The sequence below is a fragment of the Camelus bactrianus genome, chromosome 34 (genome assembly GCF_048773025.1).
Source record: "Camelus bactrianus isolate YW-2024 breed Bactrian camel chromosome 34, ASM4877302v1, whole genome shotgun sequence".
Taxonomy (NCBI): Eukaryota; Metazoa; Chordata; class Mammalia; order Artiodactyla; family Camelidae; genus Camelus; species Camelus bactrianus.
The window spans coordinates 10,226,382-10,244,012 of record NC_133572.1 but is presented as its reverse complement, the minus strand read 5'-3'; the positions used below and the strand labels follow the sequence as shown (position 1 = coordinate 10,244,012).

The window sequence follows — 17,631 nt, the reverse complement described above, 5'->3', positions numbered from 1 at the left end:
AAAGCAAATAAAGCATTAAAGTCATATTCAAGTCACATGAATTTTTTGGTTTCCCAGTGCCTCTAAAAGTTATGTTTCTACTACACTGTAGTATATTAAGTGCACAATAGTGTTATGTCTAAAAAAAATGATATACATACCTTAATTACAAAATAATCCCGTTGGAAAAAATGGCACCAATAGACTTGCTTGACGAGGGTTGCCGCAAACCTCCAGCTTGTAAAAAACGGAGTCTCTGAGAAGAGCAATAAAACGAAGTATGCATGCACCTGTCTGCATGTCTCCCTTACTAACCTCTGAGCTCCTCTTCTTAAACACCTTGGGAGGCCCATTTCCTGGTATCTGAAAATTTCTTAACAAACGACTTCAAAATGAACAAATAAATCTAGCTGAGCAAGAGATATCTGGGGGAACTCCAAACAGTGCCAGGTACTTTGTGAGAGTTCTGTTACCTCAGTAGTCCAACACTCATTACTCGCTAGCAGGTGACTGTTGAAGTGCGTAACTAGGGCTCACTGTCAGCATTAAATAGCACTTCATCATCCCCCAGACTCTTCATGTGGTTATTTTTTCCTCAGGTTGTTCACCTTCCTATCTACCTGAGCTAAGATCTAGAGAAGTCGCGTTAGCCCCGTTCCAGATCTAAGGTCTTCACTTTGTCTCCTTTTGCAAGGATGCTCCTGATTTTGATCAGCGACTAGAAATGTCAGATGAAAAATGGCACAAATGTGAATTATGACAATAAAAGTTTATAAGCTACTAAAATAAAGTTATAGTACCTAAGAGCTGAGCCAACTGACAATGTTAAATGGAACATTTTACAACCAGTCCTGGGATAATGATAAAAAAAATATATATATTTATATATGGCACACAGAACACAAAGAAATATCTGACAGGAAATGGTCCAGAATCAAACCTGGGCTATATGATTTTGCATGAGCACCTCTAAAGCGGGGAGGGAGAGGCGATAATGTAATGCTTATGGAGTGAGCCCTCTGTGTCCAACCCTTGATATCTATTATCTCTTTCATTTCCCATAACAGCTCAGGGAGAGAGGTACTGCTGTCATTTTAGAGAAGAGAAAACCAAGGCGGATGTGGTCCAGTTAGGCAAATGCCCAAAAACAAAACTATGAAATAATAGAAACTTCAGAAGTCTTTCTGGTTCCAAAGTCCATGCTATCAAGTCAGACCCAATGCTATCTCTTTACACAGACACAGAATCTGTCTCTTTATATAAAGCCAATTTACGTTCCATGAAGAATCTCTCTGTCTGACTTGATGCAAATGTTTGTTCCATGCTATCAATTCAGATGATGCTTCTCTTTAACGGGAAGCTCACCATGTAAATTAGCTCGCCAGCCAATGTTAAAAGTATAGTGGAATAAGACAAAAATACGAGGCTAGAATGAAGATCAGCATTAGGAAGAGAACTGAACACTAAAAAATGACATTTACGAAAGAACATTGGAGCACTGTCAGGACTTTGATGAGGTCGTATGGAACTCTTTCATTCTATTTATTTATTTTTTTAATAATACCACTCACAAAATATCTTGGGTTACTCATAAATTTCCATTGCCTTTATGTAACTCTTCTTTTTAAAAAAATTTTTTTTAAATTATTTCCTTATTTTAATGGAGGTACTGAGGACTGAACCCAGGACCTCATGCTTGCTAAACACGCACTCTACCGCTGACCTATTACGCTTCCTCCTCTAACTGTTCCGGTATGACATCCTCTGGTCACCCCACGTGCACATTATGCCAAGTTACAGTGCTTCTCTGTTGTGCCCAGCCCAGCCTCCCCAGTGACAGAAACACAAGCACACGCCCGGGGATCTAATGCCGTCTCTGGATTGGCTGGTATTTGCTGTAATTGCACAATTTCTAAGAAATATTATGTTTTACCTTTAAAGATCTTACAAAATGTATCTTCTTCTCCCTCATCTGACTTTGTTATAGAATAAAGAGAGTCTTTTCAATTACTTGTTATGGACCAAAATTCATGCTCCAAGAAGAATTAATGTCATGTTAATTCTGAGGCTTTGCAAACACTGTGCAAACTGCTCTTACTCTAGACAGAGAAACACGGTGATAAAATGGTATAATCATATGATATGCAAAGTGCTGATGTGAAATGAAAAGGACAGAAATATGATTGGGATATTAACTCAAGAGAAATAAGGAAGTAAGACTATTTGAATAGGCTTAGCAGGATGGTTTAGTTATTCCTGAAAATAAGTATGATGTCATCTCACCTTACCTTGACCTCCAGCTCAGCTTCCCCACTCAAGCATAATCAAATGTTTAGCTTCTGTATACATGTGCACACGTGCACAGGTGCACGTGCGCACACACACACACACACACACAGAGGGTTACCCAATACCCAACAGACAGACGTAGAGGGAAACATTCAGTGAAACTTCTCTGAAGTATCAGATAAAGGCAGCATGTCAAGATGGCAATAAAACCATACATTTCTATGGTAATGGAACACAAATTAGTAAAATGGGGAAGCAGAACTTACAAAACAGCTTTAAACTCAATCCCAGATTTCACTATGGGTCCTAGACTCCAACGGACACAAGCTAATTTTCATGGTTGATCCATGGTAATAGTCATCGGGAAGTTAAACGACAGAAGAGAAACTGCTTTAGATGCGAAATGGCACCATTATTCACAGCTGTCATGCTTCTGCACTTGCTGACTGTCAACCTTGAACAGAGCATTTAATCCAAACCCCATTTAAAGGTATACACTGTCAAGGGAGAGGCCAAGAACCATATTCTGGTTCAGGAAGCAACCCATAACCCATGTGCCAAAGATGACACCGAAGATCAAGTCTATTGGAACATAGACGGATGACTTACAACCCAATGTAGGAGAGGCTCCTGCAGAAAAGCAAGGAAATGCCAAAAGCCTTGGCATCTGACTGTTCAAAGATGCTCAATTCCTGCTCTCATTATGCATACTATTTTGGGGGGAAATATTCTGCCCATTCAGAACTGCAATTGAATTTATGCTGTCTCGGTCAGGACAGATTTTGCCTTTTAAACAATCTTTTAAACTTCCGTAATGCTATGTATCTGTGATATATTTGTTAATACTAAGATCCTGTTGCTGTTTTAAAAGCATTGCATAAAAATAAGTACTGAATGTAAAATATATGTAATACATGGTATTTCATATAATGTATTCAATATTATCTAAAAACCCACTGAAGAAAAATGGAGTGTACTTATAGAGATAGAGATGCTGTAGATACAGAAATCTATCTATCTATGTTTTTTTTTTCTTAATGGAAGGAGAGAGTTCTAGTAAGGATTCAAAGCCAAAGTCACAACATAGGAGTGAAGTGAAAGCTTACCTTGAACCTGAATTAATTTCATATACTCAGTCTGACATTAAAAGGAAGTAAAGAGTCCTTATTTAGGGGTATTAAGTTGAAGGAATTACTCATCAGGTTAAATGAAAATCTTTATGCAGACTGGGACACTGTGCTGTACACCAGAAATTGACACATTGTAACTGACTGTATTTCAGTTTAAAAAAATTAATAATTAAAAAATAATGAATTGTACACTTAAAGAAAAAAAAGAAAATCTTACGCAACCAGATGTTACAAAGATCAGGGTTAGTGATATTATAACACGCTAACACTGGTTTTGTATCTGATCTAAGTTATCAAAATAAAGTAACATTTGGCATCACCATATATTATCTGACTAACCTTACAATTAGCATATGCAGATATCTGGTACTGGCAAATATTTTTTATACATTCAATGTATATTTATCGAACAATCCCTATGTGCCAAGCACTGTTCTAGATATTAGACATATAAGAATGAATAAGACAAGCATGGCTCCTGCAAATTAACAGCATAATCAGGCTTCCTTTCATAACCCAGTTTTTCTAACACCTATATTGTGTTATGCAAATCAAGGTTTTTTTTGACCTTCAAAATATTTGGCGTGATTTGCTTATTATTTTACTGTTAATTATGGAATTAAATGAATTTTAACTATGAGTTTCAGATGTGCTTTTTTGCTTTGTAGATATTATTCAAGCGAATAAAGCTCTAAGAATTGTGCAATGATAAAATATTCACAGAAACTTACAACTCTGCAGTTGAATAACAATTACATTTGTTCCAAACAGGCAATTGGTTTCCAAACACATTAAACAAAGGCAATTTAGAAAGCTTCTTCTTCTTCTTGGCATCATTAACGTTGTTGAACGTCCTGGGATTCTGGAGTGTTTCACAAAGGTAAGTAAGTGTGTGGTAAGATGAACAATTTCGGAGTCCATGAAATATTGATCTGGGAGCCATCACTGAGCCAACAGGAATCCTGTATTCCATGACTGGACAAATTAGCATATTAGAAAAATTTAACAGATATTCAGAGCAAGAAATTTCAGTTTAGACTTCACTTTTTCCATCACTCCTTATAATAAAATAGTGCTTTGCTCAATTCTGAGACAAGATTTTTTTCCTCTACCATATAGGGCCACTTTAGAATTAGAAATAACCATATTGATAATAAGAATGAATGTCATTATTATTAAAAGCAAATATCATTAAACAAATAGCTAGAAATCTAATGATGCTTAAGATTTGGATTCCATTCAGGACTGTAAATCAGCAATGACCATTTCAAGGTCAATAACAAACCGTGCAAAATCATTTAGCCAGTCACCTGAGACCATTCAGTGTCTTAATAGGTATCATCTCCCATCCATCCATCACCAGCCCATGTCTCCTTCTTACTGAGGTCTTCTTGGATGGCTGAGAGCTTTCTGAGCAAATTGTTTAACCTCTCTGAGCCTCTGTTTTCACACATGTGAAATAAAGACAATAATTCCAACCTTTAGTGGGTTTTAGGGAGATGAATGTTGATAAAGGACCAAGCACAATGTCTGCCACATAGCAGGAACTAAGAGATCTTTATTTTCCTCACTTCCTTCCGTTCATATGCTGTTTAGTCATTTAGTATCTCCTCCATTGCCACTTATCCCTTGCTCGAATCATCCTTTTATGCATCTAATAAATCTCTTTTGGAACATCAGTCAGGCAATGTAGTAAGTCAGAGGGACACAGAGTCCAGTATCAGTAAATGTTTAGTGCCACATCGGCCCCTGCTCTCATGGGGCTAACAGTCCAGGAGAAGAGAGGCACTTAAACCCCATGCAAGACAGAATTAATGACAGAATCATGAGTCTTCATGGCTCCCTGAATTTTAACATTTCTTACCTTCCAAAGTATACATTATCAAAGTGACCCTCCATGATGCATAATTTCCCTAAGATGCCCATCTCATTCTTAGATGGAAAACCAAATCAGAAAATGAGATTGTTGCAGGAGGATTCGATAGGAACGTCCTCGGTAGCAAAACAGAGATGGTAGCAACAACTGAAATTAAAGGCCAGGCCTGTCTCCCCTCTGTCCATTGCCTCCAAACATTCCTCAATTTCACTCCTTCCCCCACTGTAAGATCTGATCCTGTCTTTCACGAAGTGGTTTAAAAGGCAGTCTCGAGGGGCAGCCCAGAGGAATCCAGTTCCCTGACTTAGCTGCACAAACTTCAGCAAGCTGTTTAACTTTGCCAAGCCTCAGTTTCTTTTTCTTTGTAAGAAAGAAACAATAAGAATAGTTACTGTGCCATAAGTTGTTGTGAGAATGAGTAAATGCTCAAACATGTGAGCAAGACTAATAATAATGGCCTCAGATTTTGCCTTACACTCCTTCTTCCTCCTTTGCATTCTTCCCCTAGACTCATGCTGAGACACGGCCAAGATGACCATGATTGTGGGCTGAATCCAGGTAGAACTAGCACTGGAACCAGAATATCTTAGCTCCAGGACTTATTTATCCACTTGTCCAATCATTCAGCCAACAGGCTAAGCATTGTTCCAGGCACTTGAAAAAAAATAGATTTAAAGAAAGCGAAGTCTTTACAGTCTACATGGAGCTAGCATACAGCACTCAGAATTTTTAAGTGTGATTCCTTTTCGGCGATCCTTCCCATTGGGATTGGACAGGACAAGCCAGAAGAGTTAGGCAAGAAACTGTGTGAAACTCCAGGCAGTAAGATCAGGGTCACTGCAGAGAGAAGTGCGTGATTCCCGTTTATTTCTATACTGATTTTTTTCATCAAACACTAACGAGCAATAAGGATGCTAAGAAACAGAAGAAAACACAGACGTCCCAGGGACAGTATGATCGAAACATTATTTATGAGTCAGATAGTGTTTGATCTCAATACACTTCCAATCACAATCCAATTTTTACCAAATTCAAAGGTGTATCTGTTCAGAGCCAGATAATAGTGACAAATCGATCAAGAATAGAACAGTCCCAAGTTATTCTTGTCCCCAGGATTGAGCCCAGTGGATTAATGATGACACAGCATCCTTACTAATGTACAGGTGGAATTAGATCTGTTAGCACCTGAGGGCACCCCACCATCAAGCCTGTACAATCCTATCCAATGTGATACAATTCTGGTACAAGTCCTAGAACCAGAGCTTGTCAGGGTCAGTGGGGTATCACTCAACTGAGTATAGTTAGGAATATTCCACAAATGTCAGGCCAGACATACCATCCCTTTCTATTAAAAAACCAAAAACCAGTGCCCTGTCTCTGTCTATTTTAAAGTCCTCCTCAATCAAATCGAAACTGGGCCAATTGCAGAATGACACACAGGAGGCTCTCCAGGATAGGAGTGCAGGTGGGTGGAATGTCTTTCCTTGCTGAAAACTATTACACAAAAATCTCTGTAGTGGCTAATATAAACGTATATCCCACATTGGATGCTAAAATAAAAGGATATTACAGATGTTTATGGGGGAGGAGAGCAGAAAGTTATTTGCTATCATAACTTGACACCACTGTCCCTCCAACATCGTAAAACACCTTATAAGGTTGATATCATTACCCATATTTTGTTAATGAGACCAGTAATCTCCTGCACAGAACCTGTAACAATTATTGAAAGAGACATAAATCAGAGAAAAATGACCAGTTATTCAAGTGTATCCTTTACTTACAGTTATTTTTAACAAGACATTGAGAAGGAAGAGAAGGTAAAATTACCATTAGAAACCTTCACAAATCAAAGAAAAAAAAATCTCTGATCTCAGAGACTTTGATAAAGTTGACTGTACGGCCCATATTCATTTGTTCATTCAACCAATATGTATGGGGCATCTGCAGGGACCAGGCACTAGCCAAGGCACTAGGAATCCAGCCGTGAATAAAGCGGTCTGAAATTCCTCTTGGGGCGTCTTCAAAAACGTGTAAGAAATAATCCGCCTTTAGAGGCAGCATGCCCTAGAGGGAAAAGGCCCGGATTCAGAATAAGAGTTCTGTTTTCACACCCAGGTTCTGCCAACTCATACGGACCCTAAGCAAGTTATTTAACCTCTTAGAACTTCAGTTTTTCTGTTTGTGAAATGGGGATGATTCCACCCTTCCAGAGTTGCAGTGAGAATTTGGTAAGTTAGGCTGAGTGCCCTCACATGGTGTCTGCAGCTTGGAAGACGGGAAAACCAGGTTTGTCTTAGGTCAGGGGTAGAGGGCACACATTATAGAACTATATTCATGGATTTCTTCTTCGACAGTGGTGTTTTCCATACAGTTTCAGCACCAAATTTACAAATTCCCAGTGCATCTGATAAATCTTTTGAGTCCTGGCCGCCATGGAATCTGTAACGTGGTTAAGTCCAGACTTTCCAGTTCCTGTCACTGTCAGACTCACCGCAGGCTGTAAAAGAGCGCCACCTAAAGGTCCTTATGAGACACCTTAATACGTCCTAAAACTCCTTTGGTTGCTTTATAAAGACTGCCCTGCTGAGCAGCGCTCTTAAATAATCATCACGGTTGTGCCAGTATCTATGGGGCTGTAATAAAAAGTAGACAAGCAGGGGGGGAAAGCAAATGATTTATCAAGTCATCTACATCTGGTCCTAAAAAAAAGCTTTCTTTCTTTCTTTTTTAGATATTGTAATCTAAATCATTTTAACGCCCAGAACATCAGTGGAAGTAATCTTGAAGAAACACTTCCCCTCCATGAAAAGTCTCTGAAATTTTATGGCAGTACACAGGAATTTTCTTCAAGTATTGATCTTTGGGAAACAGCCCTATGAAACTCCATTTGACTCAACCTGTCTTACGAGCAAAGTATGCACTATTTTCTTCAGTTGGACACTATGCATTTTAGTTTAAGAGTTAATATGTGTGGGAGTGGCCTGATGGGCATTATCTGTGCCCTTTACTTGCAAAGACTAATTATGTCTCCTCTAGTAAACTATTATGCTTTCGCATATGTTATGCATCTGAATTAATAAAGTAATTTCAAAATCTAAGTGATCCCTCTGTGACAACAAAAATTAACGTTTCCTATACATCACAATATTTTATAACTTTTTACAATGGTTCAGCCATTAAAAGCAACGTATAAATGAACATAAATACAAAACAGAAACAGACTCATAGACATAGAATACAAACTTGTCGTTGCCAAGGGGGCGGGGGGTGGGAAGGGACAGACTGGGATTTCAAAATTTGTAGATACTGATAGGCATATGCAGAATAGATAAACAAGATTATACTATATAGCACAGGGAAATATATATTCAAGATCTTGTGGTAGCTCACAGCAAAAAAAAAATATGTGACAATGAATATATGTATGTTCACATATAACTGAAAAATTGTGCTCTCCACTAGAATTTGACACAACATTGTAAAATGACTCTAACTCAATAAAAAATGTTAAAAAAAAACAGAAGCAACATATGTGACAGTCCTTAGTTTTAATGTGTCCTTACAATCAAAATAACAGTATGCTAATATTCTTTCTTTCAATACATTTAGTGAGCACCTATTCCATGGCAGGCGCGGTGATCACGTACTGTCCAGGTCAGAGTAAATAATAAACCTGCACACAATTTTACTATATTTCATCTTGATGTTACACTATCAAGTTGAGAACTGAGGAAATGTTCTCTGAATTAAAAAGCAACTAAAATAGCGGTCCTTAACAAAAAGAGGTTATTCACATACTGAAGAAATTGTAAAATAAATGTAACTGGTGGAATTATTGAGACTGAAGGGAAGAAGAAAGTTAAGGAAAGTTGAATGAGGGTTGGAGGGCAAGCGATCAAATCCCACAGAGACGCTTAAAGAGATTCCCTGCCCAAATGACCTCTTTTGGTCTCCAGTGCCACCAGTTCAGACACGTTCAGAAAACTGTCTTCCAAAAGAGATTTTTCCTATAGAAGCAAAGAAATGTGGAAACTTTTTTTTTTTAAGTTAAATGCAACTAATGTCCCATAACTTTGTAGCAGGGCTTATCAAAGTTTTATTGAGGACCACCTGCCTCTGTTGAATCTTTCTGGCCCCTATCACAGGCTGCTTTAACCCAAACCTTCTTCCAGGAATCAGCCGTTCTAATAAACACACCCAAATCCATCTTATGCTCCCTAAAATTTGAGCACCACTGCTTTCCAGGACAGTGCAAGCTGGATAGGAGAGGTGGGTGTATCAGATGATTCTGCAATTAAGGCCCTCCCTTGTGTATATCTAAAATATTTTAGATCTGTAGAATAAAAAGACTTACATATTTTGATTACGTGTGATATGCATTTTTAATTGCAAAAGAGCAGCTGTAAAAGCACCAGGTGTTTCTCTTACTCAAGCTATTTTTTGTTTATTTGTTTGTTATTTCTGAGGACAAGTGAAGGCTAGCTCTTTACAGACAAAAATCCTTGCCCTGTAACTTTTCCGAATCCTTTTTTTTAAGCATTTGTTCTCTGATGAAACAGTGAGTTCTCTGGCGAGTGCTGATCTGCCTTAGAAGCTTTCTTTGCTGCAAAAGGTTAAACGCCAAGTCTGCAATTTGGGTTTAAGATCAAGAAACTTTAAACCTCTTATCTCAGTACAAGTGAGAAGTTCTAACAGTCTCTCTCCCCGTTAGAAAAAAGGTCTGGCTTTTGTTGTCTTTTCCCCCAAATTTGCCTTCCTCTCCTTAATTTCTACATCAGGGGAGAAAAAAAAAAGGTGCTCATTTTGCTTTCACTCGTCCTTAGAGATGATAAGACATCTACAGATTTATAAAGTTTGACCCAAAGCAAACACCAAAAGAGCTGAGAACTCTCACACTGGGGCTGACACTCCTGATGAGCTAAATTGCGGTAACTACACATGCTTCCGTTTGAAACAGGACGTACTCACACAGCAGTTTCTCGTCTAGTGCTTAGCAACATTATCATCGAGCACCTGGAATAGTTTAGGCATTAAGTGTAATTGGTTTTGCTTTACATAAATCTGTAGCTTTGTAAACAAGCGGAGCATTTCAGCTTCTATAGAACACCAATTAACTTGAAGGGATGTGCTGTTTGCAGAAGCCCGCTGGGCTCTGCTCTGTATTTGCCCAGTAATGCGCTCAGTGGCGGGCAGCGTTCTGTGTCCCTGCAGTGTTCCATTGACTCCCAGTCACTTGGTGCCAAGGGTCTGTACCCAGCCACTCAGCTGCTCCATTTTTCAGCTGTAAAAGATTGGGAAAGTGAAGTCTTCCCTAAGAAGAACCTTCTGTTCTCTCTTTCTGTCCACGATTGAGACTCGAAAGGCAAGGTATTTGAAAAATGCTTTCTGTCACCTGCAGAGCGCAGATCTGACCCCAGTGGATTCTGTCCACAACTGATGGACACATCTCTTTCCTCTTTTTTTTTTTTTTTTATCTTGTAACACTTTAATCCAATGCAGCCCAAAGTCACTACATTGAGCCTGTATACACAATTAAGGAAACCATATTTTTATTATTACATGACTTTGCGAGTGACAGAGCTTCCATCCGAGTGACTTTTGGGTTTTTTTTAATAGCACTCAGAAATCTGCTCCTGGAAGGTGGTACATTTTTTCAAGCTCCTTGGATATTTCCCCCTTGGTATCTCTTTACTCAGCTTAATCCCTTATCTCTCATATCCCCTTCAGGGAATCTTGATTTATAGCGTTCATCCCACCCTGGCCAACCTCTAATACTCTTGGTTTCTGAAAGTGTTTTATCGACTATCAGAGGAATAGTAGCAATAAAAAACAGCTCATGATTCCAAAAAGTTTCCTATTACTAGTGTGTGGTTTACAAATTGAAGGAGGGAAAATTTCACCCCTTCTGAAAACTGTTGGGACCCTTTGTTTCAGGAGAAAAGCGCTTCGGCATTGGGAGCCTGACTCAGTCCCTATCCCAGCACCTCTGCAGGAGAAGCCGGGGTACAGTTACCGGTCGCAGGCTTATGAGTAAGGCTCTTGAATGAAATCAACGGCCAAGTGCCAACAGCACGCAGGTGATGCTAGAACGCGGGTCCGCTTGTAGAGAACAGGGCGATGAAAGGAACCGCTCATGATAACTTTAGACTCACATCTATGTCACCCTTTACAGCCGACAAGTCGCTGTCAAACCTATCATCACATTTGGTTAGCACCACCGCTGGGAAGCAGACACGTTTTGGCGTGCTCATTTTGCCCATGAGACATTGTAGCTCTGAGACCGAGTCACCAACAGCCACGGAGACCACGGATGCCACAGACAGGACTTGAACCTTGGTCCGTCTGTCTCTAAAGTGCCAGCCCCTTCTGCAATGTCACCAACACTGGATCATCCCCGACCACTTAGACAAAACACTCTAGAGAGAGATCTACATAGTCCAACAGGGAACAAGAATGAAAGGAAAGACCCCGTTGGGCTTGGAGACCCTGACAAAAGGCTTACCCAGAACAGCATCTTTCTGACATCCCTTCCCACTCACTGCTTCCTCTGTGGGGCACTGTCCTCTTGTGGACCTTAGGCTGCCAGAGGCACCCCACTGAAAAGACCCACCCAGACTGACCACAGCAGGGTCTGGAAAGAGGGTCTTGGGCTCAAAAACATCCTTTCCTTTTCCTTCCATCAAAATGCCCTCGGATGTGCGACAGTCAGTTCCAAGCTGCCTTAGAAAAGAACAAGTTGAGAAAAACAGATTAACTCCTTAAACTATTATTAATAATTGTGAAGACACCTGTAGTACTTGCTAAGCACAACACGGTTCTAAGTGGCTTTTTAAAAACTCATTTAATCATCACAATAACTCTATAAGGTCAGTTGTTAACCCCATTTTACAGATAAGAAACATGAAGCCCAGAGAGGTTAATAACTTTCCAAAGGTTACACAGGCAGTGTGGACAGAGTCGAAATTTGGACCTGGGGAGCCCGATTACAAATCCCAGGGACTAGCCCTGTCTGTGTGCCTGCCTCTCGGCATAGCTGTTGTCTCCAGCAGATTTGTATGTAAACTCAGGGCGATTCCAGGGCCTTAGACCAATGGCCTTCAGTCTCTTTCTCTTCCAAAACATAAAACAATATGACTTTTTCCATCAGTAACTGCTGGACTAAAACAATAGCATTGCTTAACACCCCTAAGTAGCGGCCCCTCCCTCCCTTTTTGTGAAGAATTATCATTCTTCTGCTTAAACCCAAAGGCCTGACTCTGAGGGCAGAATTTCAGGCTTTGTGGCCCTGAGTGGGTACTTCGACCTCAGCACTGTCGCAGGGGTCCTTTTGCAGTGTTCCTTAAATCGCAGTGCAAGTTATCTGCTCCTCAAGTGAAAGACAGTCATCGTTCAATCAAGAGGGCACTTCTGGTGGACTAGCCTTTCCACCTCCTCTGCATCTACCCACGTAACCCTGGGATTCATCCAGTCTTGCTCTCCAGAGTGTTTAGTCAAAGTGTCAAAGACAGTCAAGGATCGCGATGACCAGACCCCGTCTCTCTGTCTCTCTCTGCCCGTCTCTGTCTCTGTCTCTCTCATCCTCTCTCTCTGTCTCTTTCTCTCACTCTCTCCCTGGCTGGGTGTCCCACGAAGGTTTCCACAGTAGAATGGCTGCTGTTTGACAGCCAAGATCATTTCCCCAAGCAATATACTGTCACAAGTCTACTCAGAGAACTAACTAACTGTTAAATAATAATAGCGCCCAAATCCTAATCTATCATCCATCCTAGACAGGTTTGAATCCATTTACTGGCTGGGAATCAGGTTGCTCCTTAAGCCTGCTAAACCAAAGTGACCAAATCTCATATAAATACAGTAATGAGTCAATAGCCCATGACAAGTGTCTATTACATTGGTGGCAGCAAGTCAGAAGCACATTTAACGACATTTATGCAAAGAGCAAGGCAACATGTCTACCAGGGACAAAAGGAGGAGAAAAATGGAATCCACAGTGGGTAGAAATTTAGCCAAAATCAGGAGGAAGTCACCCTACCATCAAAGAAGCTACCAAGAAAGCGTACATGTCATCATCTTGAAGTTTTCGTTTTCCTGAAGCCATCTCTTGAAGCAAAAACGAGAAAGAGGGCAGAGAGGATATGCTGAATTTTAAAATAAGAGAAAGCACTCACTATCAGAAATGCTGGCGAGGAAGTGTGAGCTTCAAAAGCCAGAGCCATGACAGGCCACCTGGAAACAGATCTTCCATATGGGTATGATGCTTTGCACATAGTAGGTGTCTTGATTCCTATAAATTGATTATGACCTTCTGGAGCACACCAGAATGCTTTTGACCATATTTCCAAGCCACTCTTACCCGAGTTAAACCTTTCTGACCGGTTTCTATGGTATCTCCAAAAAGGCAGACCTCTGTGTTCCTGCAGCTTGCACGGCTCTGCCTTATTTCTTTGCAGCCAACCGTGCCTGAAAGACAGGAACAAACAAGACGGACAAGTGCGGCAGTGAATGAACCGTTTCGCTGCAATTAGAAGTTCACGGGGAATAAATTATCCTCTAGTTCAAGCTGTCCAGGAGTCATTCTCATTAATAATCACACTTCAACCACAGTCTGCTTCCCACAACGACAGTGAGTGCTAGAAACTTGCTCATTACTCTGGAAGCAGGAGCCACATCCCAGACGGCCGGCCCAGATCACCATATGCAGCACACAAGGCAAGGCTTCAATTACAAAGAAGCTTGAATGCATAACTGTCCATGAAGTTCACTGGCTAGATGAGCAGGTGGAAAAATCCAAGGGCTTCTCGCCTTCCAGCTTTCTCTGCTAATCCACACTAAATTGTAAATGATTTTTCACATTAATGAGTTAGCCTCTCTGTAAAGGATACTCTCCTCTCTTCTTGCCTCATTGAAGACATCTCTTTTACTACAGATCCTTACTTCCCACATGCGGCCACAAGGTTATGGCGAATATGTGGTCCACGAAGGCAGAGCTTTTTGTGGAAACCCACATCCCAGCACGTGTACACACACACACACACATACATATACACATGCATATATGTATACACACGTGTACACACAGAAGGAAAGTTCCAGTCAGTAGCTGATGCTGCGTACCAGCCAGGATCATGTGCCTCTCCATGTGGGCTTCTTTATGTTGTCTCTCTCAATGGGCTACCATGGTCTTCTTTGAAGCTTGGTGGCTGGTACCCCAGGGCAAGTATCCCCCAAAAGAAATAAAGCCAGGCAGAAACAATCTCATCTTTCATGACCCTGCCAGGGGATACACAGCATGACTTCCACTGCATTCAACGTGTTGAGGCTGTCAGAGAGTCCTGTCTAGATTTAAAGAGGGAAGGCAGGTTCCACATCTTCATGAGAAGTAATGAGAGCCTAGAAATTCAGCCAGGGCCCTAAATGTTGCTGTACACATCTGTAGTGCAAAGAGGGACAGATGCCTGTTAGACCAGCAAAGAGCAGGGGCAGGGGCATTCCAGGTAATGCTGGGGCGGAGCGTGAGCAACAGAGCAAAGCGTGAGACAGCACAGCTTATCCTGCAAACTGCGAGTCATTCGGACTGTAGACAAGAGCAGTTGCCCGAATGGAGCACAAGATTCAAGGGCAGAAAAAATATGACAGATTTATGTTTCAGAAAGAACACGCAGTCAAAAATGTAGAGGATAAATTGGTAGGGACCAGACAGGAGTTAGCTCAGGTCGGTGCCTATGTGGCAGTGAATATCGGCAAGAGATAATGAGGTTAGGGTAGCAGTCCGGGGATGGCGGAGGGGAAAAAGGTAAGAGATTCGAAGGCAGAATAATAGGAAGACACCATTTATGGAATTTCCACTGTGCATTTAATTATCCCATGTTAACTCTCACAATCGCTCTGTGATCTGGGAATTATTATTGCCTTCATTTTTCACATAAGGAAACTGAAACAGAGAGGAGTCAAGTTACTTCCCCATTTCCCCCACAATTAGAACTAGGATATTCAGAGTCCAACACAGAAGCCCACACATTCAATTACTAAGCTGTAGTGACTGGATGTGGTCATGGCAAAGGAAAAAGAGTCCAAGCTCGTCACCCAGTTTTCTGACTTATGCAACAAAGTGACTGTTAATGCCGCTCAACCAACAGCCGATAGGACGTGGGGCTTCTCAGCCTCCATAATTCTTCATAGTAAATCTCCACATGCATTTCTCCTTGGCTCTGTTTCTCTGGAGAACCCTAACACAGATGTTGGTACTGAGAGTGGTTCTAAAGGAACAGAATGTTAAGAATGAATTTTCTGAATTGGTTCCAGAGTTCATGGAATTGGCTCTCTAACCTGATTAGCTTTAAAGATGCTAATGGCTCTGTTTCCAGTAGTCAGGAGAGCACTGACAGTCCATGGCATGATCTGGCCATGGAGATACACAAAGTATCTTCATTGTTTACGCTTAATCAACCACTTATAAGAATCAAGAAGCCAAGTAACTCTGCGTAGTATATGTGATACATTCAATTTTCTTAAACTAATGAATATAATGACATTGACTGGTTGCGCCTAATGTTGCTGGACAAAGTAGTGCAAGGAAAGGATGAGCTCGGGGGTTTGAATTCCCAGTTCAAGCACCGCATAAATAACCCAAGAGTTTCTATGTATGCCCTGAAGGAAACTCTTATTTTCTATACCTGCAAGGCTTAAACTGCTGAAAATCAAATGCAGAACCATCCCATCAACGGTTGAATTTCAATGTAGGCTGAGGTCCTAGCTTCTCAGGATGTCTACTGTCAAAGTAAGGGCACTGATTGGGAAAGAATGGGGTCCTATAAGTTGGGATGGGGACATGTGGGAAGATCTTGATGGCGCCAGGGACATTGAGCCTCTAAATTCTGATAAGTCTTTTCCAGTGGAAGAGGTCTTCCCCCACCCCAAGTGGAATCGGCCCTCCAGACCTTTCCATCTCAGTCTGAAGGGATTCACCCTGCATCGCCGGAGGAGAACATTAAGGCCTTTCCCTGAGGCAGTTTCCACGCAAGACAATGCTGAGTATCCTCAGGACCCACCCCATCACCCCTCTTTGCTTCTACACCTATAACTAGACTCAAGTCCGAGTAGACCCCTGAAGGTGAAGTGTAATGCGTGACCCATGAGAAGATGGACTACCCTCCAGACGGACTACCCTCCAGAAGAACTACATGAGTTTTCTACTGTATACAGTCAGGAGAACAGGGAACATGTGTGGGTATGAATACTAAGAATATGGGATAATGGCGGAAGAAATACAAAGTTGGAGCAGGCAGAATTTATTCATATGAGTTCTCGAAGCTAAGACTCGACATTTATTGATACAGCGAGAAAACTGGAAAATCCCAACCTGCCTTGGTTGAATGTATAGGAAGGGATTTAAAGGCTTAGGGAGGCTGGAACGTTAGTGTGGATTTGTCATTTAAGACCTACCCACCCACACTAGAAGATCCCAGAAGATACACCTGTCACCAGCACTATGAGAAATAAGTTCATGATGAAGCCCCAGCATCCTTGAAGAACTCTGTGATCATTCTTCTCTCTAAGACAGACCTTACAGTGGGAACTGGAGTCACTGAATTGGGAAACCTAAACACAATGCGAGTGACTGGACCCCAGGGTGGCAGAGGCCAAGTGACAAACACCAAAGGCAGGGTGAGCCTTCTTACCATAATGGACAGCAGAGTCAAAGCAGCAATCAGAACGGCCTGACTCATGCAGACCTATGACACTGGCTGCTTGATCATGGTGTTCTTAGATATAAGATGCTAAATTCTTACCTAATCTGTATTAGAAGAAAAGTTCTAGGTCAAGTGAAGACAAGTTTAACCCGAATCATAAAAACCCGAGTCATAAAAACAGAGAGTCACAGCCATTTGACCAATTTTCAGGCTTGAGCCACCTTACAACCCAGAACCACTTGGATGAAGGGGTGGCCAGGTCCCCTTGAGAAAGGACTCCAGAACAGGACAGAAACTGTTGATTTTCCTCCCAGACCTCCCCAAAAGGGACCTCCTGCCTTTTACCAGAGTACCTGTACATTGTGGGTAAGGAAATAATCAGACTTTGGGGGAACTACTAGCTCCTGGCTATGAATGGACCCAGGAGACCCAAAGCATCACGGTGGCCCACAAGTCAGAGTAGGGACTTATAAAGGCCAGGTGATCAATGGAGTTTTAGCTCAGGTCTAATTCACATTGGGTCCACTGTGTTCCCAAACCTACCCTGCAGTTATTTCCCCAGTTCCAGAATCCATAATTGAAATAGACACACTTAGCAGCTGGCTCAATCCCCACATGGCTCACTTTCCTATACAGTGAGAGTTATTATGGTTGGAAAGGCCAG

At 41.3% G+C, this 17,631-nt stretch overlaps 1 protein-coding gene and 1 long non-coding RNA gene across 3 annotated transcripts in view; one reads left to right on the top strand and one right to left on the bottom strand.

Annotated features, from left to right (window-relative positions):
* The window catches only part of LOC123614455 (uncharacterized), a 71,421-nt gene extending 63,287 nt beyond the window's left edge, over window positions 1-8,134 (bottom strand). For both annotated transcript variants that reach the window (XR_012503968.1, XR_012503967.1), the window contains exon 1: window positions 141-8,134. This is a non-coding gene — a long non-coding RNA (uncharacterized LOC123614455). The remainder of the gene's footprint in view (window positions 1-140) is intronic.
* SLC15A5 (solute carrier family 15 member 5) overlaps window positions 1-13,717 on the top strand; it is a 71,379-nt gene extending 57,662 nt beyond the window's left edge. The window contains exons 8-9 of the mRNA XM_010946481.3: window positions 4,170-4,278; window positions 8,009-13,717. Coding sequence (XP_010944783.2) covers window positions 4,170-4,278; window positions 8,009-8,156 — 257 coding nt within the window. The 3' untranslated portion in view covers window positions 8,157-13,717. The remainder of the gene's footprint in view (window positions 1-4,169; window positions 4,279-8,008) is intronic.
* The last annotated feature ends 3,914 nt before the right edge of the window (window positions 13,718-17,631 follow it).